At 45.8% G+C, this 25741-nt stretch overlaps 2 protein-coding genes across 5 annotated transcripts; one reads left to right on the top strand and one right to left on the bottom strand.

Annotated features, from left to right (window-relative positions):
* The first annotated feature begins 1095 nt into the window (after window positions 1-1095).
* map3k19 (mitogen-activated protein kinase kinase kinase 19) lies at window positions 1096-15691 on the top strand. Of its 3 annotated transcripts, XM_069197214.1 has the most exons (13): window positions 1096-1289; window positions 2321-2488; window positions 4197-4357; window positions 5293-5390; window positions 5999-6105; window positions 6772-6829; window positions 8399-8486; window positions 8986-9194; window positions 10257-10300; window positions 10421-12586; window positions 13148-13264; window positions 13696-14393; window positions 15038-15691. In XM_069197214.1, the coding sequence occupies exons 1-13, from the start codon at window positions 1260-1262 to the stop codon at window positions 15111-15113; spliced, it is 4020 nt and encodes a 1339-aa protein (XP_069053315.1). In that variant the 5' UTR covers window positions 1096-1259; the 3' UTR covers window positions 15114-15691. The 3 variants fall into 3 exon arrangements, with proteins under 3 accessions (XP_069053315.1, XP_069053316.1, XP_015213995.2); XM_069197215.1 differs by lacking the exon at window positions 2321-2488; XM_015358509.2 differs by lacking the exons at window positions 1096-1289; window positions 2321-2488; window positions 4197-4357; ... (1 more) ...; window positions 5999-6105; window positions 6772-6829 and adding an exon at window positions 7536-7713.
* Window positions 15692-15775: 84 nt separating this feature from the next.
* Window positions 15776-25686, bottom strand: ccnt2a (cyclin T2a). 2 transcript variants are annotated; one of them, XM_015358511.2, is made up of 11 exons: window positions 25472-25686; window positions 24878-25188; window positions 23807-23888; window positions 22922-23050; window positions 22424-22484; window positions 21904-21966; window positions 21606-21651; window positions 19203-19366; window positions 18803-18873; window positions 17317-18499; window positions 17052-17218 (listed from the first exon to the last, which is right to left on the bottom strand). In XM_015358511.2, exons 2-11 carry the CDS (start codon window positions 25033-25035, stop codon window positions 17151-17153), a joined length of 2025 nt encoding a protein of 674 aa, XP_015213997.1. In that variant the 5' UTR covers window positions 25036-25188; window positions 25472-25686; the 3' UTR covers window positions 17052-17150. The 2 variants fall into 2 exon arrangements, with proteins under 2 accessions (XP_015213996.1, XP_015213997.1); XM_015358510.2 differs by having other exon boundaries at window positions 15776-18499.
* Between the last annotated feature and the right edge of the window lie 55 nt (window positions 25687-25741).

The following is a 25741-nucleotide window of genomic DNA, read 5'->3' on the forward strand; positions in this document are numbered from 1 at the left end:
GCACACGATGTGTGGGTGTTGGCGCTGCTGCCTCACAGCTCTGTGGTCCTGAGTTCAATTTGTAGGCTGGCATTGCTTCTGCTGTTGGGAGTTTGCATCTCTCCGTGGATGTGTGTTTTCTTGTTCAACCCACAGTCCACAAACACGCTTCCACACAATTACAAGAATCCAATCTCTGAAAGGTCCCGGTTTGAGTAGCCTGCAATAGAGTAATTATTCCTTACAATAATTCCATTACTCCCATTGCCTGCCAGGCTAAACTTCACCATTGTTTTGGTTTATCTTCCTTATGGCTATATTTTCTCTAGTTCTAGTGATGTTTTACCCATTATCGCCACTAGATGGCAGTAAATAGAAAGCGTTGTAAAATTATACAGCACTGTTACCAAACACGGCTGCAGGCGTCCTCTGAAGTGAGTTGCATTGTCCAGTAGGCTGAGAACATGTATGTGTGTGGTATAAAGCCAGACAATTTTTCACTTCAATGCACGAAGTCAAATGTCAAATTTCCCTGTGATCTTGACGTAAGGTAGCCAATGACAAAATGTCAGCTAAACCTAAAAAGTGTTGAAGCTGATGAGCCTCACAACTCGGCTCCCCTTTGACCGCACTGCCGAAGAACTTTTGTCTAACAGCACTTACAGTTAAATCGTTTTTACTATGTCTTTATAGTAAAACATTTTCTGCCACCATTTTCAGGGTGATGTTTGATAAAGGTCTCAGGGGCTCAACAGAACTAAGGAAACACGAGACAATCACTGTGATTGAAGCATATCCCCTATATATAACAGGTTCCCACTACACTCGTAATAAAGCCTACTTCCTCTTAGTCTTTGCTTTTTGTTATGTTTTTATGTCGTTTCCACAATAAAAGTAACAGGGCTTAATGTATGCATATGCTTTCAAAATGAATTGAAAATAGTGAAAAATGCTCGTGCATTTGTTCCCTAAACACGTTAAAAACAGAGTACTGTAATGAGCTCATAGCAGGAGTCCTTGTGTACTAACAGCCACTAACTGCTCGACTCCTTGTCGGTATGCCAGGCTCGCTGGCGCCTTGGCAACAGTATGTAAACTCAGAGCTCTGTTTTCAGGGAGAAGGCACGCATAGCGGACGAGGAAATAGGGGACAGCGTGAAATGACAGGGTAGGGGAGGTGAATTACAAGCAAGAACGCGAGAAAACCCAAACCTGTACGTTTGCACAACACAACAAATGCATGAGAGTACGAAGGCGGTGGGGATTTGCCGCTTGCTGATATGAAAGTAGAAGTCTCCAGCGCACAAGAGGTAAGTGAACCTTTATGTATCACATTTGCAAAGCCAACAAGTGTTTAGTCATCTATAGTGTTTTAAAGAACATTGTTCCTCTAACTTAATTACAGGAATTTTCCGACGCGTAACGTTTCAGCTTTATATATATTAAATGATAAGCTGACTTGTGTTTAATTAAGGATGGCTGTCCAGACATTGCTGTAGGGGGCGGAACTCTATGCAGATAGCTGTTCTAACTTTAGGGTAGTTCATCCTGGGGATAAGGTTGCTCATTAGCACAGGGGTCTTCATACCCAGTCCTGCTGGATTGTGTTTCAGCCGAGAACTCCGTTAAATAATCAAACTCTTAAAAGATCTAATCATAGTTTTAATTTGAACTCTTTAATTGGTCTTCAGCTGTTAGACATGTTAGAGACTGTAACTGAGATGTAACTTAAAATCTCAAGCATTTGAATAGATAAAAAACTTGCAACGGTAATGATCAAGCAGCTTCCGGGGATTCAGTTAAGATCTCAGCTGGTGTGGGGATCCACAAGACAAGGTTTGGGAATCGTGAAAGTCTCTGTGGTCATCGTTTCTCAATTCTCTCTCTGGAAACACTTCCCTGCTCTGAAGGAAGTGAGCATTTGTATCTGGTCATGGGCTGTCAGTTCCCAGTCCTTGTAAACTCCCAGTTACTGGGAACAATTGTTTGAAAAAGACAACTCTACAGTCAATGCAGTACTTGAATTATTGAATGAAAATATCAATTATTAAAAATTTACTAAAATTTTAGATATCATTAGTTTATGTCCCTATTTGATCTTGATTTCTCTGGCTTGGTCCTACTTTAGTTTATCCGTGCTTGATGAAATCATTGATCTGCACAAACTATTCCTCCATCAAGCTCATGGGATGTCTACCCTCCGTGGCTGAGCAGTTACATGAAAACAGTCGTATGACAGTGTCCGGGCTCTTGTCTCTGCCGATGCCTAATCAGAGCGCTGCCAGCGTGCACAGGGGGCTGGCCGTGTTCAGTGTGCGCCCGTGTCTCTCTTCTTCCCGAGCGGGCTGGACGCGAACCCGTCTTGGAAAAGCCGCAAGTGGCACAGCGGGTCCTACAGGCCGTCCCGGGAGGTGGGTGCCGCAGGCCGGCTGGCGCTGACCCGGCTGACACCGACACCGGTGCCGGCTGCTCTGCGCTCGCCGCGGCCAGCCGGAGGGGCCTGGCAGAGGTGAGGGGCTTTAGCTCATGACGAGGGTGAGCACGAGTCCTCACGGCTGCAGCTGAACCACCGGTTTCCATTTCCCTCGACGCTTTCTGCCTTGAGACCGTTACTACTGGTCAAGCACAGCCACTGCTTCACAATTTCCAGCTGGACACGTTTTTCTTCCCCTCCAGATTTATTCTGGGCTAGGCACTCCGTGAATTCAAGTGTGCGACGCCAGTTTGTAGGGTGGGGATGACAGGGAGTGAGAGTTTACCTGCACTACCTCTATAAAGCCTGTTATTCACTACAGAGTGGTGGTCTAGGGAATTCCTTGTTCAAAACAACTCCATGACAACCTGAAGCTGACGTGGAAGAAGAAAAGAGTGCAATTGCCTTTTGTAAATTTTTCCCAGTCACATTACTGTCAATATATGACTTTCTGTCTGCACATTGGTTTATCCTAGAGTCTGGATTTTGAAAAAAAAAACACAGACGTGTGCGTATATGCTCTTTCATTAGAGAAGAAGATGAATACAATCTTTAAAAGCAGTGTAAGACGCCCTTAAACTCTATGAAAGGAATTTTGCGCTGACAATCTACCACGCGCTGTTATGGAACTGCTCAGGCAGTAATAATTTCAGAATATCAGCACTTTGCAGGCGGTGCTCTCTCTGCTGGAGAGAGGCTCCGAGGTGCAGCCACAACCAGCAGACAGCGCTTTGCGTGAGGATGCTGCTGAGGGCTCTGCCCTGGGGCAGTTCCTACAGGTGTGTTGCAGGGGGACCTGGACTGTCTCCGGCACCTCCAACACAGTCACCTGTCAAATACCCGCTCCAAGACGAGGAGCCCGACACTCAGGTGTTTTTCCAGCTGCCAGGCTACACTCTTAGACTTCCCAGTGTTTCCATGTGAAACAACAGGGGTCTGTTTCGGTGTTGTGCAACAGCGCGTGACACCATTAGTGACATCTATTTGGTTGCAGGTGTGTCTTTTCTTCGCTTTGGATTCTTGTAATTGTGTGGAAACTTTAGGTCCTGGGTTCGATTCTGTGCTGCAGGGCTGTCTGTGTGGAGTTGCATGGTCTCCTTACACTTATATAGCACTTTTCTGGACACTCCACTTAAAGCGCTTTATAGGTAATGGGGATCCCCTCCACCACCAGCAGTGTGCAGCCCCACCTGGATGATGTGCCAGTACGCTCCCCACACACCAGCTCTCAGTGGGGAGGAGAGCAGAGAGATGAAGCCAATTCATAGATCGGATTATTAGGAGGCCATGACTAATAAGGGCCAATGGGAAATTTGGCCAGGATGCCGGGATTACACCCCTACTCTTTTTTGAGAAACACCCGGGGATTTTAAATGACCACAGAGAGTCAGGACCTCGGTTTTATGTCTCATCCAAAGGACAGCACCTTTTTACAACATAGTGTCTCCGTCACTATACTGGGGCATAAGGTCCCACAAAGACTGTAGGGTGAGCGCCCCCTGCAGGCCCCACTCTTCCAGCAGCAACCTTAGTTTTTCCCAGGAGTCTCCCATCCAGCTAATGACTAGGCTCACAGGTGCTGAGCTTCAGTGGGCTGCCAGCTGGGAGTCAGGGTGATATGCTGCAGGCTCTATAACTCATTATATGGCAATATACTCAGTATATAACTCATTTCCAGTTCTGTTCTCTGTATGTAGAGTGCTTTTTGTCTCTCTGCCTCAGAGTATTATTGTGACTGTTCCAGTCCCGACAGCGCTCAGTGGATGTGGATGTGCCGGACCGGGAGGCTCTGGCAGCCCTGATGCTGGCGGTGAGGGATGTCGATCTGTTCGGAAGCCTGGGGCCTCTGACGCCTTCGGTCTACAGGCCAGCGGAGATGGTGAAGGAGCTGCTCCAGCACTCAGCGTAAGGAGATGCTGCTCTTTGCCCTCTGGTCGCACCGACCGATAGCATAGTCTGCTCTGAAAACAAAATATATTCTGCCAAAAGCACACCACCAGAGGACAAATATTTTACTGCATTTATGTTTGCTTCTCATCTCTAAGAAATAATAATAATTAATAATAATAATAATAATAATAATAATAATAATTGCTTACACTTATATAGCGCTTTTTCTGGACACTCCACTCAAAGTGCTTTACAGGTAATGGGGATCCCCTCTACCACCACCAATGTGCAGCATCCACCTGGATGTGCAAAGGAACTCTTAAAAATAATTTCCGAAGACAACCGAGGTTATCGCACATGTGCTTGTCCACACCTGCAGTCTCCCCTGGCTTTCCCCACAGGACTTTCATTTAATTCACAGGGACCGGTCCCGTACCTGCCAAGGCTACTGAGCCTAAGAGGAGAGTAACACAGTACCTTTTAAATCTCCCTCAGACCTTTTGCGTGTGCTAACTCAAAGAGCTTTCCAAAACATCTCTAAAAAATTAATAAGACCAAAACTATTGTTTTATATTTTTATATTGTCATATATTACTCGGCAACTGCTGAGCTTCATGGCTTTTCCAAAGATTTGTCTCACTCACAATGTCAAACTTGACTCTTTCACATACACCTCACACACTCTGCTGCATGTGGACATACTGGAAATAGTGCTTTTGCCGACGTTTATTAAGTAACACACAAAGAAACAGCTATCATTCTAGTGCCAACCTCATATAATAATCTCGTACAAGTGCTCTATAGTTCCAAGGTATAGTTATTAAAATTAATATTTATTATTTTAATGTATTAATCTGTTGTCTTTAATATACATCAGGTGGTGTGGATAGGTGCAGCTTTATAACAGCGCCCTGCTCTTAGTTCAACCAGTCTGACCTCTGCCCCTGCAGTGACCCCAGCCTGTGTGACGGTCAGTCAGGCCTGCACTGCGTGTCTCAGCTGAGGCATGGACTGAAGGAGGAACTGCTCGAGCTGCTGGTGGACACAGGTGTGTGGGAGCGAACGCGCCATTGCCAAACTTCTCCTGAGAAAATGAGAGGGTTGTTCGCATCTGTTTGTCCGACTATGTGATGTCCACCTTTTGTCTTACTAGTGAAGTAAAGGCTGCTTTGTGATGTTTTTCAAGTGAGGTTTTAGGGAGAGTCATGTTTTTAATTTGAGCTATCACTTGTGCGCGGTATTTTCAGACTAAAGGAAACTGAAAAACAGATGTATCTCTAAACAAAACTACCCAGCGACACTAAGATGATGGTGGAACTCAATCTTTAATGGCTACTTCCATAGAAGATCTTGCCTTTTTGGATTATTGTATTTTATTTTTTCTTCAGACCCCTGTATCTACCAGTTATTAATGGCTTTGTTGTCGTCAATGAGCTTTAATTAAATAAAGACTCTCCTCTCAGTAATGTGAGAGAACTGTAAAGGCCCAACAGTAGTAACATCCAATGCAACTGTGCATTGAAAAGCGGTATATAATCCCACCAATCACAAATTCACTGTTCTCTTGTTGATGGATTACAATGTGTCTTCCGTGAGACATTAATCATGGAGCTCCAGGTGTTTGGGTAGCTCCCAGAGATCTTCCCTCTTTCACAGCCGACGATTCCCTCCAGGACAGCGAGAGCGCCGGTGGGGAAGACAGGACCTCCGCCCTCCTCGCCTCACAGCACAGCCCCGCCGTGCAGGGCATCTCCTGCCCAGAAGTGAGACAGCAGGCCGTGTGGGAGGAGTGCTTTGTGCTTGATGTGTAACAGTGCTGCACCTCTGATGTCAGTTGCATTATTACAGCAACGCGCCCGTTCAGTTAGTGAACAACGAAGCAGGGAAGAGAGCAGTCGAATGAGTTAAAAAGGGGAACTAGTGGGTCTGTTCATTGTGTACGGGGGAGGTAGTGAATCTGCCGAGGATCAGGTGTTTAGCTCCATCTGAATCCCGCGTTTGTCCTCTGAACTCCGAAGGGCAGGATGGTGTTCGGGAGAGCAGATGGTCTGTGGTTAATGACCACCGTGCAGTCTGAATTAAAACAGATGGCTGGCACAAGATGCATTAGCTAATGCTAGGCCAGCCACAATGAGAGATGGAAGGCAAGTGTGGTAGGACACCTGAGGGAACAGTTTAAATATTTTAACACCCCCTGGGACTGACGGCTTAATTATGAGCGTGAACCAAGCAAAGACCACTGGCCCTTGACTGAACACTTCTGAAATGGTGCACTGCTAAAATGGCCCATAATCAGTTAATTTATTCTTTAAATTCAAGTGCTTATTGAAGCCGTTTTCATAAAGTGCAAATCTGGAGGAAAAAACGCTGCAAGATCACTTAAATTAAGGATGTAAAGTTTATTTTCAAACTCCTTTTCTTCCTTTCAGGACCTGGGCGAACCCTCCGAGTCCACTTTTTGCCCTAAAAGGAGTACGTGCAGAGGAGGTTAGTATGGGAACTTCAATATCTGTTTTCCAGACATGTTAATTGTATACGAATATGTAATTCCTTACGCTTATACGGCACCTTTCTGGACACTCCACTCAAAGTGCTTTACAGGTAATGGGGATCCCCTACATCACCACCAGTGTGTAGCCCCACCTGGATGATGTTACGGCAGCCATAGTGCACCAGTCCACTCCCCACACATCAGCTCTTAGTGGGGAGGAGAGCAGAGTGATGAAGCCAGTTCAGAGAGGGGGATTATTAGGAGGCCATGACTGGTAAAGGCCAGGGGGAAATTTGGCCAGGGCACCAGGGTAACACCCCTACTCTTTTCGAGAAACTGTGTACCTATGACCTGTGTCTGCTAAAATGCTAAGGCCATTATTTGTGTAGATAAGATAGCGGTGAAGGCTTAAACTGTGGAAAGCACAAGCGGGTGTAATTGCACAGCAAACAATGCCAAAGTCTCTTTAATACTGTTGAAGTGGCCAGACAGCATTCTCTCATGTTCGTGTTCTAAAGAGAAACACAAAGTTGCAGCAGGAACAGCCCTCACGTTCTCCCACATGCATACAAAACAGTCCGTCAGTTCGCCCTGAGAGCTGCGGCGCGGGGGGTGGGGTCATGTTTCTGCGCCCCGGAGAATGAAAGGCAAACCTGGCACTGACCCCCTGAGAGCTCCTCCGCTCTGCCTGTAAGCAGACACTCCTCCTGCCTAGTCACCACACCAGGCACCCTGACACAAAGCCAGCACTGTAATTATTGAACTGATCGGCGCTTCAGCTGGGCCACTGTACACTCACGTAGCCAAAGGACAAAACCTTTCAGCTGGGATGTTGTCGGACTTGTTTGCGACTGCCTATTGTTACACAGAGACCAGGGAGGTAGGGGGCTTTTTTCTGTCTTATCGCAACTGACGTATGTACTGAGCTAAAACTCCTTTTCTGGATTTAGGCAGAACATGTATCTATTGTTACCCTTTCTATACAATCATTCTTTTTGCATCTTGTTTTGTATCAATTACTGATACTGCGCCGCTGATTAACTAGTGCTCTGCTTCACTGGTTGGGGCTGCGATTTTTAATCTCTTGAAACCTGTTTTAGGAGTTCATGGAGCTACCGTAGGTGAGAGTCAGTGATTGGAAACCCAGTGCTGTAATCCAATCTTTCTCAGTTTATAATAATACCTTTTTATACAAACTTAAATGCTTAAATGCATTGTCCTGCTTTCTTTAATATTGTGCCAATGAAACAGTGAAAAAATATTAGTTATCTGCTCTGTAAAATTAAAAATGACCACAAGAAGAAAACAGCCATTGTAAATCTCAATAGTATTATTTTACATCTATGCATAACCATGTATACAGCAAGGCACACCACAGTTATGCTAACTTTAACATGGTATCTTTATCTTGTTATCGCGTAACTTTATCAAGGTATCAGGTTATCACGTTTTGTCGCTGTTTTCATTCTGTGGAAAGGTTCCTGAACTGAGGGAGAAGCACAGACAGGATGTGAATCACAGTCATTTAGTTCCAGTGAATGCTGATCCTTCTTCTTTTCTTGCAGATCAAGGGATCCTGCTTCAGTTTCGGGCTGCTGCTAAAACGCTGCAGGACATGAGCCAATCGTACCGAGAGATGGAGGAGAGCAGCAGGTGAGGGCCGCTCTCCTCCTGGCCTCTCCGCGGGGCTGCACTGCTCGAGCCGCAGCGAAGAGCCAGGCCCGGGGGCCAGCGAGACGCTGCTGAGAGAGCGCTGTCATCCCCAGTGAAATGGACTTTTGTCTATTCTGTTCTCACAGAAACCGTGAGAGAGCCCTTCGGCTCCTGCTCCCGGTCTCTAAGCGTTACTCCCCGTGCTGTGTTTGCGCAGAAAGGACGGGGCAAAAAGAAAAATCCAGAAATTCCCTTTTGAGGACCCTGTGATGTCTACAAAATGTTAGGGTTATTGAACTCAGTTCAGTTGTTTGGCATGTCTGAACCACAAAATCTTAAACAAATCTGTGTTTTTGTCTCTCACTCTTTGCCACTGGTACGGAGTGAATCTTTTTACTGACATATGCCATTTAATTTGCAGTTCCCAAATGTGACATTATTGTACTGAATTAAAACCCAGTTAACGTTATCATTTAGGCTTCTCTTCTTTTCTTGCTAGCCAAAGCCCATCTCTGCCAAGCCTGTGGGTCAGGTACAGCGGGCACGAGCTGTTTGCTTCTGATCCAGACAGGAGCCAGCTGAAGGGCAGGCAGTGCCCGCGGGTTCCTGTCAGAGACGCTGGTGGGCAGAGGCAGAGGGGACACCTGAGCCAGTCTGCACCCAGCCTAATGGAGCCCCTGCTGAAGATCAGAGCCCATATCCACAACAGTGAGGGCTGTCTCCGTCTTTTTAAATACACACCATACACACAATAGAAGAGGAGGAGGTGTTACGGGTATTAGAGACATGCTACACAAATCTCTGGGGCCTTGAACTCTCTGAGAAAGTAACAGCAGTAATGGACACAAGCAGAGCTAACAGCATGAGATAAGGGTATAAAGAGGTCGTTTGCTAAAGTTACTTGTAAAAGTTTAATTCTCACACCACAAGTAACAGGCATTCAAGGAAATGTGTGAATCTAAATGGATAGATGAATGAAGAGTGCAGATAAGAGGCGAATGCTCAGATTGGAGTAATGCCCTTAGCAGAGTACCATGTGGATTTTTATTAGGACTTGCTCTTCCTCATTTTTATCAATGATCAAGCTTCTGATATACTGTAGATGAGAAACTAGCTGGGAATTTGAACTGTACCAAGCTAGAAACATTAGCAAATTCTATAGAAGCTGCAAATGATTTTTTAATAGAATGTGGGGAAGCAATTTAACACTGTAGAAGCAGTGAATGTAATTTAAAAGGACTGGGATAAAATCTTGGTAAAACACCTGATAGATGACATTTAATGTAGCCAAGTCCAATGCATCATATGCAGGTAGGAAAATGTAACCTACAAATACAGCATGGAAAGTGCCGAGTCTGAAGAGGCTGCATATGAAAATGGCTGATATTAGGATATAAACTTAAAAGCATAGATTTTAATCAAGGGATGTTATGTTAAAAATGTATAACATGCTAGTAAGGCATCATATAGAATGCTGTGTACAATTTGGTCAAAGATATTGCTGCTTTTGAACAGATACATTCACAGGCTCGACAGAATGTCAGGAGCTAGCAGCCAGAGGCACTTAAAGACAACGTGGTAGTTTGCAGTAGGTGAGCACAGAGCAACAGCAGTTTCTACGCATTGCACTAGGTCTGCAGTTAAGTCACTACTGTAAGTACCCTGCTAAATCTTGCACCTGATCCGATGCAGAAGACTTTCAGTCTTTTAAAATGTGGGGAACTGATTCCCATTTATTTATTTTACTTTATTTTCTCCTGTTCTCTGCAGGGCTGGGAGGAAGTGAACCAGAAGAGGGTCTGGGTGGAAATAATGTAAGTGAGACACAGGCTGCTGGGCTTCTTAACGTTTAGGGATCTGTATTGGGAACTACAGCTCAATCTGCAGACCGAATGCAGGGAGACCCTTCAAATTCTCCGTCTTATCTTTCTCAGGGCACATTACCCAGACAGCCCATAAGGACTCCAAAGCTCCTTACCCCTCTGGATAGAGCAAGGGAGAAGGGATGCTCAGGACCCAAGAGCTCTGTGCCATTCCGGCCTAGAATCTTAGTGCCTCTGTCCCCGAGGGTGTCCGGGAGCGGAAGGGAAAGGCTCCGCAGAAGAGGCTCCGATGGCTCGTCAACAACCAGGACCGGCAGCGAAGACAGCAGCTCCAGCTGTGCCAGCCCTCGGGGATCTCTGGACGTGGAAGAGGATGAGCCCGTGGTCCCTGCAGGAAAGCTCCTTACCGCATGTTTCAGGGAAAGCACTGAGTCGGAAATCCGGTGCTTTGAGCCGGGATATGGGGACAATGAGACCAAGCCTCCAGATGTTACTCGCAGACGAGAGAGCAGTGAAGGAATCACAGAAAACGAGAACCTTGTCAGATCACATGACGCTATGGAAGGAGGCGAGTGTGAAGAAGGATTAAAGGCAGTTCAGACAGAATTAAGACAATTAATGTCTTCTGAGCCTTTGCAAAGCTTTACATCACAAGAAGACCTGGGAAAAACAAGCACGACTGACATGAGACAAGTGAAACCTGGAGAGCCGATGTGTCTGGAAAGGCTCTCAAGCGAGGCCGGCAGACCTGATTTAGATGAGGAGAAAGTTATGGCTCCAGTAATGAACCAAGCACATGCCAATGACAGCGAAGATGGTGACAGGCTACTGCAACCCTTAATTCCCGTTGTGAACATCACACTTTCAGACAGCGATGTGCAGACAAGAGAAGAGACAAAAGCCCTCAAAGCTCACAAGAACAAAGTGAAAATCAACACCTTAGCTTTCAATGTGAATCAGACTTTTAACGTTTTGGCTCAGAATGGTAAAAAGCTCAAAAGTAGTATTAGAAGCAAGTCTTGTCCATCACAAGTCAAGGTAAACATGAGAAAACGTCAAAATCTTATCATCGGTGGCGAGGGGACCATAAAACCATTCTCACCGAGGGCAAACCCCATCGATGTCCTCGAAAAACCGCTTCCTCTGCTGCGGAGTGGCCACGTCGCGCCGTTGACATTAAGCGCGGAGACGCCCTCCGCAGAAAGGAAGAATCGCACGAACGGTGAGCCTCTGGCTATGAAGCAGCCACTGCCGCGCGTCCACAGGAGCGCCCGGCAGCCCAAGGCATCAGGAAACCATGCAAGTCCAAGAGCCAAGTCCGCCGCGGAGTTTCTGCAGATTGACTACAGCGACATGTTCAAGGAAATAGACTCGCGGAGCGAAGGGCCGGCGATCTATGAGATGTTTGCGACTCCGGTGTACTCCCACGTCAGGGTGTCTGCACCGCGAGAGAAGGGGGCCTCCAGGGAGGTGCAGACCCTCGGAAAAAGCCCTGGTCGCAGAAGCACAAGAGTCGCTGAGGCACCCGAGAAGGGCAGGTCAAAGAAACCCTCCAAGGGTAAGCCCAGCTCCGCAGGCGCCAAGCAAAAGAAGAGGAGAGACGTTCTGCGTAAAGGGAAACACCCCAAGCCACTGGCCAGTGAAGAGGAAGAAGAAAACACGGTGTTTATATCTGGACGAAACTGGCACATCAAGACATCCAAATCTGAGACGATCCTTACTGAGGAGCACGGAGGAGTGTTTCAGGAACAAACAGAAGACTGCGTGGCACCGGCAGATGACGAGGACGGTAACACTTTGGCAGTAATTGAGGAGATCCAAACACAGGACCTTTCACATCTAACTACCCAGCCCAGACCACTCGAAAGCAAAACCCCCGTTTTTCACCATGAAGCACCAAGCTCAACTGACCACCCCTTTAACAACCTAGAAAGCCCAAGAGAACAAGCCGCTGCTGGGGACTCTCAAGAGGGCTTGCGTGACTGTGATGCCAGTCACAGCAGAGGAACAAACCGCCTCCCAGGCGAAATAAATCCCCATTCATTGCCAGGTCAGCCAAAAATCAACACCTGGACATCGGAAAGTGACAGAACAGTGTCTCCAGTGTACAAGACGTTTCTGGATGTTGCTGGGGATGGGGACCTGACTGATGAGTTACTACAGTGTTTGGCTGAGCAGCTCATTTCACTGGAGGAGAAGGACACGCAGCCTGATGAAAGTATCCACATTCCCGACTCTGACCTCTCCGACAGAAAATGGGATCAATTCTCAGAGCAGGTAAGGTTCTATTGCTCCTGGCTGCTACTTTCAGTAAACCTTAGGGCTTCATATGTGATTTAGAAACTGGACTCATTTTTGAACTGAGAATCGTATTGCACAACAGTTCAATTCATTGTAAGATGCTATTAATAATATTCCCCTTTATTGGAATTTGTCAAACTTCTTCAAAAGTTCTGCTGCAGTTTGGAAAGAGAGATAAGCTACTGTAGCGACTGCAATATGCCCCTCAGAACATGGTTTACGAAGTGAAGTTCAGGAATCACAAAATAATTATTTAAAGTTCCTAGGGGAAAAAGTTTATTTTGTAATTATTCTTAAATATTTTAAGTACGAGTTGCATATCTAGTACTTAAACTGCATTTTAACCTCAATCTTCCAAGATTTGCACTGTCTGAAGATAGCAGCACAGGAAACAAAACTAGAATTCTCTCTTTCCCGGCAGTGCCAAAGTTCTCAGATTCATGCTGTTCTGTAAAGCGCTTTGAGAAGCCACTTTTAAAGGTGCTATATAAAATAAAGTGTATGATTATCATCATGCTGTGCCCACATTTTTGACAGGACCTTGCGTGCAATGGGTGGGAACCCAGCGTTGCTGCCATCCCCTCTGAACCTTATACCGAGGACGCCATCATGTGGACAAAAGGTGAAATTCTCGGTAGAGGTTCCTACGGAACAGTAAGTAATCCAGCTTTTAAAAAGGTTGTTTTAAAAGCGATGAGTGGGCCCAAGAAAGGACAGCAAAATAGCAGTAAATGACTATGATAAAAATGTCATGCAAATTTAAATCACCACATTGCCCTCCACTCCATGTCTTGAATATTTTAAATACTTTCTTGATTGTGGCACAAAGCTACCTTTTCTTAAAAAAAATATATATATATAAGGCAGGGAATGATTTCAGCAACATGTTGGTAATTGTATATGGCCAACGTTTGTTTTCATTTTGATTTGAACTTTCAAGTTACTATAATCTTACTCTGAGAAAAAGTGACAATTTAAGTAACATGGGATTTCCTGTAAAAAAGACACAAAGCCATCAATCATGGGCAGAGAGAACTGCCCTTTTTTCACCAGGACTGTGCTGCTGCTGCTCCCTCTTCTTCCAGGTGTACTGTGGCCTGACCAGCCAAGGGCAGCTTATAGCTGTGAAGCAAGTAACTTTGGATCACCAGGATCAAGACAGTGCAGAGAGGGAATACCAGAAACTCCAAGATGAAGTGGATTTGCTAAAAACGCTGGACCATATCAACATCGTGGGCTTCCTGGGAACCTCCCTCGAACAAAACATCGTGAGCAACTTCATGGAGTACATCCCAGGAGGATCCATAGCCAGCATCATCAGCCGCTTCGGGCCTCTGCCGGAGAAGGTGTTTGCCATTTACACAAAGCAGATCCTGGAGGGCGTGCAGTACCTGCACGGAAACCGGGTGATTCACCGAGACCTCAAGGGCAACAACGTCATGCTCATGCCCAACGGGGTGATCAAGCTCATCGACTTCGGCTGCGCCAAGCGCCTGACCTGTCTGACCACCAGCGGCGCCAACAGCGAGCTGCTGAAGTCGGCGCACGGCACTCCCTACTGGATGGCTCCCGAGGTGATCACCGAGACGGGGCACGGCCGGAAGTCGGACATCTGGAGCATCGGCTGCACCGTGTTCGAGATGGCGACCGGGAAGCCCCCCCTCGCGCACATGGACAAGATGGCGGCGCTGTTCTACATCGGGGCGAGAAGGGGCCTCATGCCCGCACTGCCGCACGAGTTCTCGGGCAACGCGAGGGATTTCGTCCAGGCGTGTCTGACGAGGTGAGCGGCGTTTTACAGCACAAGATTGGGATTTTGTAGCGTTGTCATTGCCCAATTCCCATTCCCATCGGGTTAAATTTAGATGGAGAATCCAATCTTTAAAACCGTATTCAGCACTTTTGAATGTTTAACCTGTAGAAACTGACTCTTCAGCGCATGAAAACAAAAACCTGAGCAGCTATCCTAAGTCCTTCTTTAGACCACAAAGGATCAGGTCATGGGTTTACTCCATGCCAAAAAGAGGAGAAAGAAAACATGTTTCGGCCGTGGAACCTTCTTCAGGTATCAGGCTTCACGGCCGAAATGTTTTCTTTCTTCTCTCTTCAGCATGGAGTAAACCCATGACCTGATCCTTTGCAGCCTACGAATGCCGACACAGCTAAACACCTGAACTACTTCTATAGACCATGTGCCTCACAGCTGTGGCAATAGGAAGTGCGTGGATGAAGAGAACAGAACCTTACTGCAGACTAATGCAGTTTGCTTGATGGGTGTGGCCTTCAGGTTCTTCGACATGTTAAAGTTGCCAAAGTAGAAGGTTTACCTAGGGTCATACTCAAGATTAATAACGACAATAACAGGTCCTGGAGAACATGAGCATTCATGATTGCCTATGGCATCTAAAATCATTTTAATCGTTGCAGCGATCAACGAGAAAGACCTTCAGCAGAAGAACTACTGGTCCATCCATTCATTCCCAGGCGAGAGAGCATCCAGTGAGCAGGAAAGGGCATCAATGTGCACCTTTAAAATACCGCTTCTCTGTTGTATCCCTCACCAAGACCCGAGCACGTTCTTTTCAAACATTTCACAGGAAAGCACTGAAAATCAGCCAGTAAACCCATTGAAACATTCAGAACTGACATGAAGCAGACAGCCTGGTTACCATTCCTAACCAGTCCAGTTTACATTTCTTAGTCAGATCAACAGCTGACATGCAGTAGCCTCAATCCCAACATGCCAATATGTATTTTACAGACATTTAATCAGATTTACTGTAAATACTTTATGTACAAAATTTATAAAGTAATCAACTGTAATAAAACATTTTTAATCCTTCACTCTTGACCAATGTGCTGTTTTAAATGAAAATACTTTCCTCAATGAGCTACAGGTGAAGAAATTAAGACATGGGCTCTCGCTGTACATCAGTATATTTGTTTGCCAGAATATCTGAAATATGACTTGAGAGATACGGATTAAGACCAGTGCACACACTCATAATCTAGGCAATTTCTCCCATTCACCATTCTAAGGAAATGTAATAGGGTATTTGAAACATCTCATCTCCCAAAATCTCAAATACTTTTCTGTTTTTTTCCCCCCACCCAGTTCCTGCATCAGTTACCCACAACCTCAAACATATGACAACAGACTGCAAGTTAAGGTGGTGGTAACCTTAAAATTTATTTAGAGAACTTAAATGAAAAACTGGATGTCAAGATTTGCACTTGTTTCTTAACCACTGTAGTCCTGCATTGGAGTAAAATCACTGTATTGATACTGGAAACATACATTCTTGGCTTAATTCTGGAACTCTGCACACCGAAATTAGGAAGGACTAATCAAATGAGAACAATTATCTGCATTAGGAATTAAAAACAATGCATTATATAGGAAAACTGACCTGAAAAATAATACAACACAAAACTGTCATCTTTACTTGACTTACAAGTTGCCCAATTATTATTTTTTTTAAATTTTAATAAACATTAATATTCCTATATTACCATAATCAATTAACAGCTCTGCATCTAGGCTACTGCATCAAGCCAAGAAACATTTTAAATGCACTTCACAGCAAAGATTATGTAAACTTTGTATAGTTCTATAATTGTCCTTTTATGTTTGAGGCACAACCTTTGGCATCCAACTCAAGCCCAGGAGGTCAGAACAGCGTACAAATTCCACGACCTCCGACCTCTTTCTAGGTTATGCAATATTGGAATCTGGATGGCCAGAACAAGGATAATGTGCCCCACCTGGCAGGCATGCAGCTTACAAGTTCAAAGTAGCTGGAATGCTGCCGTCTGAATCACTGATGGACTCTGACACAAGTTACAAGTAAGTCTTTTATATATATTTATAGTTATACTTACAAGCAGCTCCAAACCTGAGTATTTATGGTATAGCTTAACATACAAAAATGTATGTACATTTATCTCCACTTTCTGTAAACAGTTGTCATCATTGTTTTATCCCTTTATGACTGAAACATGCAACTCATACATACCGTATAAAGATATAAAAAAAAGGAAACGACACTCACTCAAAAGCTAAGCGACTACAAACCCATTTTTCTCGGCTGCAGTGTTAAATCATGCCTTCATTGCACAAGGCACCTTATTTCGGAAGCAGCCATACTCCTGTGTGAAGTTTACAGTCGTGGAAATACTGTTAAATTATTTAAGAAAAAATTGCACCTTTCATGCTTATACAGTATTTATAATAGTATTCACGTGTGGAGATAAAACTCATTTACACTATTTTTTCCAGAGTGTGGAGGACGAAGCAGCAATTATGTTAAATTGAAACGGACAGGATCGAGTCACACTGCCTAAAAAAAAAAATCAGGAAGCATTTTTTTCCTTTTTCTTTTTTTTTTGAACACAAGACCTAAGCTGTTTTTTTTTGCCACTCCTCTTCCTCCTCCTAGATTACATGTTCATTCCTTGGGCACTTAACAGCGAATCGAGCATGTCGAATGTGTCTTTGTAGTCCATGTGCTGGCTGTTTGCATTGAATTCATGGTTGGCATCAGGGCCGTTGGTCTCCACTGGTTTCTTGTCCAGTTTCACTAGGGTGCTGAGATGTCCGTAGCCCACCTGGTATGTGACAGGGGGAGGAGGGGGGAAGGGCAGGTTAAGAACAGAGCTGTGAGACGATACATACTGCTTTACAGAGGAAGAATGAGAGGAACTACCTGAACTTTTGGAACTTTTGCTCATTTTGGAGTGGTGGTTGTGACTGACGTCGGGGTGCGGCCTCTTCCGGGAAGAGCTGGAGCCGGGGATGCCCGCTTCGCCGCTAAGACCTACCGGGCTCCGCAGCGCCAGGGCCGCGGCCGCCACGCCATCGGCCCCCGCCTTGACGCCGCCGCCGTGCAAGTGGGAATGCGAGTGGGAATGCTTGTGGCCGCCGCCGCCGTGGTGGCGGTGGGAGGAATGGTCCCTGTGCTTCTCCTTGTGCTCCTTGCCGACGTGCGGGCTGGAATGTTTGCTCTTCCCGCTGCCCTCGTCGGAGGAGCTGTGCCTCTCCGAGGAGACCTTGATTTTCATCTTCAGCTCCTCCTTGCTGGCCGGCTTCTCCGTGGGCAGGATGGGGATCCGCAGCTTCAGGGAGCAGCCCTTGTCCTTCTTCTCCGCCCCGTGCTTGTCGGGCTTGTCGGAGTTCGCGAGGGGGATCTTCATTTTGATGGGGGACGCCACGGAGCTGCAGCCCGGGTTCTGCGGCGGCTGGGCGTGCTTCTTGTGGTGCTGCTGGTCCGCCAGCGCCTGGGCTGCCGGCACGTAGGAGTCCCTGGCTTCCGTTTCGAGGCCCTCCAGCTTCCGCTTCTGTATCGCGAACTCCGCAGCTTGCTTCTCCCGGTACTTGTCCAAAGACATTTTCTGGGGGGTAGCGACGGGCGGGGTGTAGATCTGGGGGGGGTGCTTGCCGCCGCCCGACTTGTGTTCGTGTTTGTTCGTGGGGAAGTCGGCGCTCTTGTCCGGCCGGTGATGGAGGGCAGGATGCAGCTGCCCAGAGGCCCCAGGCTGCATACTCAGCACCTCCTGTTTGAGAGTGTACACCTCGGGCCTACTCTGATCCTGGTGCTGCGGCCAGTCGTTGGGGGCGGTGAAGTTGTACGAGGCGCTCTGCATGCTTGACGTCACTGCCGCCATGGTGTCAAGGGAGTGGCCGGCCTGCATGGGAGCGCCCCCTGCCCCGGCGTTCGAGGGCAGGGGAACCGGGAAGGACGCCGAGGTGGATGCTTTGGGGAACGTCGCGTTTGCGGACACTCCAGCAATACTGTCCACCAAAGACGGATTCTGAGCCAAGGAAGGACTCGGAAAAGAGCTGTCGGCCGCCTGGCCTTCGCTCCTGGGTTTCTTGGCAGCCTGATTGGCCTGTAGGAAGAGAAGGCAAATGAGAGATTTTCAATGCACTGAGGGGTCTGCATTTAAAGTAACCCACTTGCAACAAGGACGGGGTTCGAATTAATTTGGGACAATTTACAGTCCTGTGAGAAGAATTCAATGTGGAAAGAAAGTGAAAAGAAAGTGTTTTATTTGAAATACTCACTGACAAAAAGATGAAGTGCCTAGCTGGCACACTGTATCTGTGGTACAACTATAGCGTGATTAATAGTGTATGAGCTGGTTCCCGAGAGTCACTTGCTTTCAGAAAATCTCCACCTGCCACTGACTTACCCTCCAGTTTCTAATCCTCTTCAGTCTGCTGGGCGTCTTCTCCAGTATCTGCAGAAACTCATGTGTCAGCTCTGCAGAAGAAAAGCACAAGGGGGACAACTCCAACAAGTGAGACAGCACTTTCCAGAACTAAAATCAGGCCATTTCAGCCATTTCCAAAACCGCTGCCAAGAGCTGCCACTTTTCGTTAACTCATTCAGTAACTTTCCCACAAACCCAAGTACTGTCCAGTACAAGGAAAAAATCATGCAAGTTATTGGAATTTACAACATGATTGCTTGTAGGGGACAAAATCCTCTAAACTGTTAAAAAAATAGAAATTGTTACTTTAAAGCATCACAGTATAAAACATAACACCAGTGTGCAAATCTAACTCCCAAAAGTACTACACAGCACATACCATCAAGCAGTTCTAGCGTGACAGTTTTGTCCACATATTCCCACCAATGTTTTCCATCTGTGGATACAGGGATCTCCCAGTTGGACCATTTACAAGCCAAATGAATGCACACACACGCTATCACAGTCGGCTTGTACTGAAGACAGAAAGTAGTTAGGTGCAGGCTGTTGTTGAAAATTCAGGTTCCACATCCACACATGCAAGAGAAGGAAAGAGAGGAAAAAAAGAAAGGGGAACATTAATGCAGCAGCAACAAAAAAAACTCATCTAAAGAAGAAACAAAACAGTCTGACCGATACACAGCCAGAAACACTGACAACATACAGAAATAAATCCATTTTATTTATTTTTTTACTCTGGCAGAGACATGAGATGCTAATATGCCCTGCTGAAAAAATATAACAATGTTTTTGTATAAGCTTCAGTTAATTGTGCTGGCTGGAGGAAGTGGAGTGAAACAGGTTACTTTGAAATTCCGACTGAATACATAAAGAAAAACACTGAACATATCAGAACATTTGGTTACCATCCACATGTTGTCATTAGAAATGGCGGAAGGAAATGTCGAGCTTTTTGACAATATGTTGGGCTAATTCTGTGCAGTGGTGCAATACACACACACGTTTTCCCATGTTGTCTTTACAGACTCCCCTCACATACAGGGGTTCTTCTGTAATTAAAATGACTTCAATTCAACCAGCTCCATGTCTTTTTAAACTGTTAGCCGGCCGCTTTTGTACACCTCATACAGCAGTAACATCCTAAGTAAGATTCTCACACACGAAGGCTCCACAGACGCAACACGGCCTTTTCGCACAACTGGAGGTAACAAAATAAGGGCGGCTTTCAAGGAGGATCACATCAAGAATCAGCCCAAATAAACATCTGACTGGAATGGACTGTACCCTGCCTACACAAACCACTGTTTCAATCAAGAAACTGGATCCTTTAGAAAAGACATGTGTGCAACCTTAAATACTTAACAAATCTGGCTTCCGTGTGTATTTTGGATCTTTTTTTTACCAAAACGCCATCCTGTGTTAAATGAAAGTGTTTCTCGTGATAACAGATGGATGGTAACCTTAATTCCCATTCAGAATGTAACAATGCCTGGAGATGAGACTTGAGGAAAAAAAAACAACTGAAGATCAACATGGTTAGAGTGACAGCACTATCGTTTTGACCTACAGGTTAACAGAGTAACCCACTGCTGTACTCCGAAACTGTGCCAAGACTGTTAACTGTGGCTTTCTAGTGAAGAAGCAATGCTTCTTCGCTGCCTTTTCATTGGCACACCAACAAAAGCAAAATCCTGTGCGTTATAAGCCAGTTCTCCACCATCGCCTGTCCACGAAAGCAGCATGAGTGCCCAACCCCAGACGGAACTCGGCTCTCTGAAGCTGCACACCTGGAAGTGCAGAGCACTCACAGCAGCAGAACCGCAGGTCTTCCAGGACCCCGAATGGGTCCAGATCAAATCTGAATCAACTCTCAGCTGGTGAATGCAAGTGCTTTTTTTAGATCACTTTGTGTGGACATGTCCTTGTGTCGATTGTAAGACTTATTTGGACGAAATGTAGCATAAGCTCCAGAATCCTGTAACCGTTAAATGCATATTTTATGTAATGCATTTGTAATTTTCTGCAAGCCCACTCAGACTAGAACATCCCCTTATTCCAATCTTTAAAAGGGGTCAAATAACGTTATAATGTTACAAAAAAAAAGGCAAAAAAAGAGCCAGAGTCACTGTCCAGACATTGTGCATTGCTGACAAGGGAAAAAGGAAAAATTCTGGAAAAAAAACATTTAAGGATTTAAAGAACACTTATACAGTACATCAGCACCCAAATAAAAAGGGGGAAATTATTAACATAAGAAAACATCCATTACATAAATTCAATTATGGTGCATTACAATGAATTTAGATTTACAACTATGATTTTATAATTATAGATTTTAAAATTATAGATATATTACATTAACATTACAATTTAAAACGATCATTTTAATTTATTTTTTTTAGTTTTAAAATCATTTAAAAAATGCAACAAGAACTTAAAAGGTCTTTGTACTTACCAGGATGACTGAGCTTTCTAGGTTAAGTTTACATCTTTGTAATCTTTAGCTGCTATTCAGGCTACCAATTTTGTCTTTAGACATATGCACTCTGTACCGAGCAAACGTGAGTAAAAAGCACCACTACACTTCTCATCGTGCATTTAACCCCTCAGTGCCGACACTGACCCTTGTACAATACACCGCACTGCGACCAGGGAGGGGCCGCCACAAGAGGCGCCCCAGTGCCCTGGCGCAAGAAGGGCAACAGGCACAGACAGGGGGCCCTGCAGTATAGGAAGCCATAGTGTGCTATTACAGTGCAACAAAGAGGGTCAGGATAACAACCTGTTGGTAGCCATGAAATAGGAAGTCTGTGCCAAATCCTTGCTTGCTGCAAAAGAGAGAAAAAAAAGATTTGATTACTCCACTCACAGTGGAACAAATATCTGACCAGCAGTTGCACGGCTATTCGGCAGCTCAGACTGCGCTTGCGATAGCTTCGCACGGGTAACATCACAAGTCTGACAACCTGCCTACTCGGAAACTTTCAAACCACGTGGAGCGAACGGTCAACATGCTAACACGTTCGGCTCGTTTTCATTTGTATTAAATGTGTGTGTGTGTGGGAACAGAAAGCGTATACCTCTCACTAGCTGGGAACATTTCACAACATCAGTATGAGGATGTTCAATTGTTATTTCAAAACCTGCAAAAAAAAAAAAGAAATCTGATTAATAACAGATAATCAAGACTCACACTACATGCTGTGTAAAATGTACACACTGAAGACCTTGCAAATCCCAGAAATACACGTCAGAAACAATTTCTAAAGAAATGCGTAACCGATATCAAAAGAAGTGGTTCACTGTGCAAATTTATTGTACAGTGTCTCAATAAACAGTCACAGAATGTTTTCACACCTTGTGTCTTTGCCAGAAGAAAAGAATTCAAAGAAAAGTGGAGAGTTATTACTGTCAAGTAAGTAATCACATTACATTTAAAATTGTAAACAATGCTGCTGGACATGGAGAGCCCAATATTTGTGTGTACAGCTGTTAGCAGGTACAAATGAAACTAACTGTACCATTAACATGAGCACATAAGCAAAGGAAAACACATTATGCTCCACTACTGAACAGTCTCAGTGTTCAGTCTTCACTTACCTAAAGTCTGCAGCACTATGGTTTCAAGTATCACCAGCTCTTGAGCTTGCTGGAGGTATGCCTGAAGTTCAACAGACAGTCATTACATCAGTCCTGTAATGCGTCTCAACAAGCCTTCTTAAAACTGTCACAATATGAAGTCTCATTAACCAGGTTTGCACTCGTTGCTTTAAAATTTGAATAAATAATGCTGGGGCCAATTAAAAATCAACGAAATCAAATAAAACATCAGGGCATCCTTATATTTTGGGGTTTTGAGAGACACTTTATGCTGCAACAGTTTTTAGCAGTTCAAAAGGAAAATCAATAGAATCAGACAATGCCCAGGAAAACAATGTAAACCAAATGAGACTTCCTAAAAGCAGTTTTCACTGAAGTAGCCTTAAACCAGGGAGAAACCCCAAGGACAGCACCTAACAACATCGAAACATTCTGCGATCAGTCTGTTAACAGTGCCGCAGGGGTGCATGAAAAAGGCAGAGGCGTGGTCATACTTACATCACTCTTTATATCGAGCTGTGCCTCTTGAGGATTTAAGCAGGCATGTGCTACTTTGATGACATGTTCAAGTTTACGCGGCTGCTCCTCAACTTTGGCAGCCAAGAATAACGTCGTTGGAGAAGTGATCTGCAACACACAACAGCAGCCACACTGACGAGAGGCCAGCCAATTAACACACTCCGGGGAGAGGGGGAGGGTCCTTTGAATCGTTACTGTCATCACAACTTTTAACTAAATCAGCCTAATTCCCCCCCACCCGGGACAGAAGAATCTCTACCGGTCTCGTACAAAAGAACATGGCTGATAAGAGCCAGCTGGGCTGGAGAAGAAGACCTTTCTATTGTGGAGACCATCTGCCTCTCCTCCTCGGCTCCAGTGAGGGGGGGCTGGATACCAGTTATGTTAAGTGGCATTTTCCCCCATCCTGAATGAAGGCTACTCTACTATGGAACAAATAATGGAATAAACCTCTGCTGAAGAGAGAAGAGAGAAACCACAACGTTTCGACTGTGAAGTCTTCTTCAGCCTTCTTCACACCTGAAGAAGGCTTCACAGCCGAAACGTTGTGGTTTCTCTCTTCAGCATGGAATAAACCCTTTACTTGTTCCTTTGCAGACTATGCGGAACTACTTGTCTTTACCATTATTCATCAGGCCCGTTAGTCTTACTGTCCACTCAAGGTACCAGAATAAAAACAAGGGCAGGTCATGCCTTTGCTGAAGACTCCCGTATCAAAGACCCTTAAGGTCAAACGGGGAAAGCCACACCAACCGCTGAACTACATCTGGCATGTTTCTGCCACAGGATATCGTACTTCTACGTCGAACAATTCACAGATTTAATTAATTGCAGAAGACAGTAGAGAAACTCGAAAATACTTACATTTCTGTGGAACTTCGTGAAAGAATGGTACATATAAAACCTATGCATGTAAACGATTGCAGTGTTTATCGTCAGCTGGGAGCTGGACACTGCGGTTAAGGAGAACGGTCAGTCGAGGTAAGGCTCTTCATCGTTAAAGACACTAAACACGGTATCCTCCGTCTCCTTTTTCAGGAGGACGCGATTTTGCTTTGGTTATCGATTGACCCTCGTCACTTGCTCTTGATCCCTTCGAGTCACTAACAAAGCCATAAAAAAAACATCAACCAAAAGAGCCCCCTTCCCCCAAAATAACACGACAGAAAAGAGGTAAGAGCAAATCGCACCGTCGCAGCCACTGATACTCCATTATTGGCGTGGGGGAACACGGCCTGGGACAACGGTAAACCTCATCAGCACGGCCCTGCCCCCCTCCCCAAAAACAAAACGCCATCAAACACGAATTGGGAAGGTTATCGCGCGTCAGGGATTACTAATAAGGTTCCCACTCGACGCTGCTAACGTTAACTCGTTTCATTTCCCTCCCGGTGCCCCCGAAACAAGGCTGCAATGCAAACAAGGGCCGGCCTGCAGCGGCAGCTCGGGGCTGAACGAGCGCGACAGAGATCAAGCTCCTTCAGCCCGGCGCCGCGCCGCTGTCCCCTGCACACCGCCCGGCCCGCAGGGCGATCAGCCCCCCGCCGCGCAGAAACGCGACTCCGGACTCGTCCACGGCGGACAACCGAGGCTGACGTGCGTGGGCCCCGGCGCGGGGTTATCAGCCAGCCCCAGGCCGGGCAGCAGCGGAGCCGAGACCGGACCGGTTTCAGCACAGCGGCTCGGAAACCCCGCAACCCCTGAGCCGCAGGGTGATCAGCAAACCCGCGAACACGCACATCGCCATCCCCCAGACGCGTAACGGCGAAGTTTTAGCCCTTTAAAAGCCGGGCCGCAGCCCCCACCCAGCCACCCACCACCCACCACCCACCACAGAGGAAAAGAGGGGCCTACAAGAGCGCCATCTCTGCCGAAGCCTACAGGCCCCTCGTCGGCGGGTCTGATGCAGCTCAGACGTGCACAAGAAAAGGATACACGTTGAGTCTCTGGCCCATATCTTGAATAAGGTTAGCCGCTTGTTGTCGGTAGGACAGCTCCTTGTCCGGCTCGACTCCACAGCGGCGGGACGGCGTGGCTTCCAGCTGCTCCCGGGTGAAAAACCATCTCGAAGTGGAGCCCCGGCACGCCGCCATCGCTCCAGCATCACACAGGAACAGAGGAGCGGCACGCCGCCCAGCGCGGAACTTACTGCGTCACCCGCGCCGGAAACGCTCCCCCGCGCCCGTGGGCTCATGGGAAATGTAGTCAAGGACCTCAAACGACTGCTGTGTTTTTCGCTAGATTGTCTAAAAAGAAGCACGGAGTCTCCTTTCAACAAATCGGTTTATTTAATACCGAATGCGAAGAGATATTTAACGTAAAATAAAAATAGTAGCCTAATATAAGGAAGAACTGCACTTCCACTTGTATAAGTCTGCACATTTGTATTGTTTTTTTTTCTCTAGAGAACTAGTGTAACTAGAGAAACGCAATCGCTTCAGTACCTAATACATAATGGCAACGTTTAATTGGAAATATTTTTAACTTCACACCCGTTTGTAAGTCAAAACTGGAGCAATAACTTCTTACCTTTGGAGTGCTGTAACAGTTCCAATACAGATACGATTAATACTGCTTTTGTAGAAGAGTCTATGCTTAAAATTTCGGACTAACAAATTGTAAATGACAAAACAAATCTCTTCTGTTCTCAGATATCGACGATTCAAGTACATACAACACCAGCGCACGCACATGAGGCTGCAACAAGGAAAGTGTTGTCGTTTTTAAAGTACAGTACATTATTCGTCACCTCCCTCAAGTGGATGAAAGGAGAACTACACAAAACACACAAGAACGGAT

Source organism: Lepisosteus oculatus, chromosome 12, assembly GCF_040954835.1.
Source record: "Lepisosteus oculatus isolate fLepOcu1 chromosome 12, fLepOcu1.hap2, whole genome shotgun sequence".
Taxonomy (NCBI): Eukaryota; Metazoa; Chordata; class Actinopteri; order Semionotiformes; family Lepisosteidae; genus Lepisosteus; species Lepisosteus oculatus.

Bases quoted from the DNA above. Each gene is read 5' to 3' on its own strand.
- map3k19 (XM_069197214.1), top strand. From the start codon at position 1,260: ATGAAAGTAGAAGTCTCCAGCGCACAAGAG. The intron at 6,106-6,771 runs GTGAGACAGCAG...TCTTCCTTTCAG, and splicing joins AGGGCATCTCCTGCCCAGAA to GACCTGGGCGAACCCTCCGA. The intron at 12,587-13,147 runs GTAAGGTTCTAT...CATTTTTGACAG, and splicing joins GGGATCAATTCTCAGAGCAG to GACCTTGCGTGCAATGGGTG.
- ccnt2a (XM_015358510.2), bottom strand. From the start codon at position 25,035: ATGGCGGCGTGCCGGGGCTCCACTTCGAGATGGTTTTTCACCCGGGAG. The intron at 22,485-22,921 runs GTAAGTATGACC...GTTGAACTTCAG, and splicing joins AGCTCGATATAAAGAGTGAT to GCATACCTCCAGCAAGCTCA. The intron at 18,874-19,202 runs GTATGTGCTGTG...TTTCTTCTGCAG, and splicing joins CACGCTAGAACTGCTTGATG to AGCTGACACATGAGTTTCTG.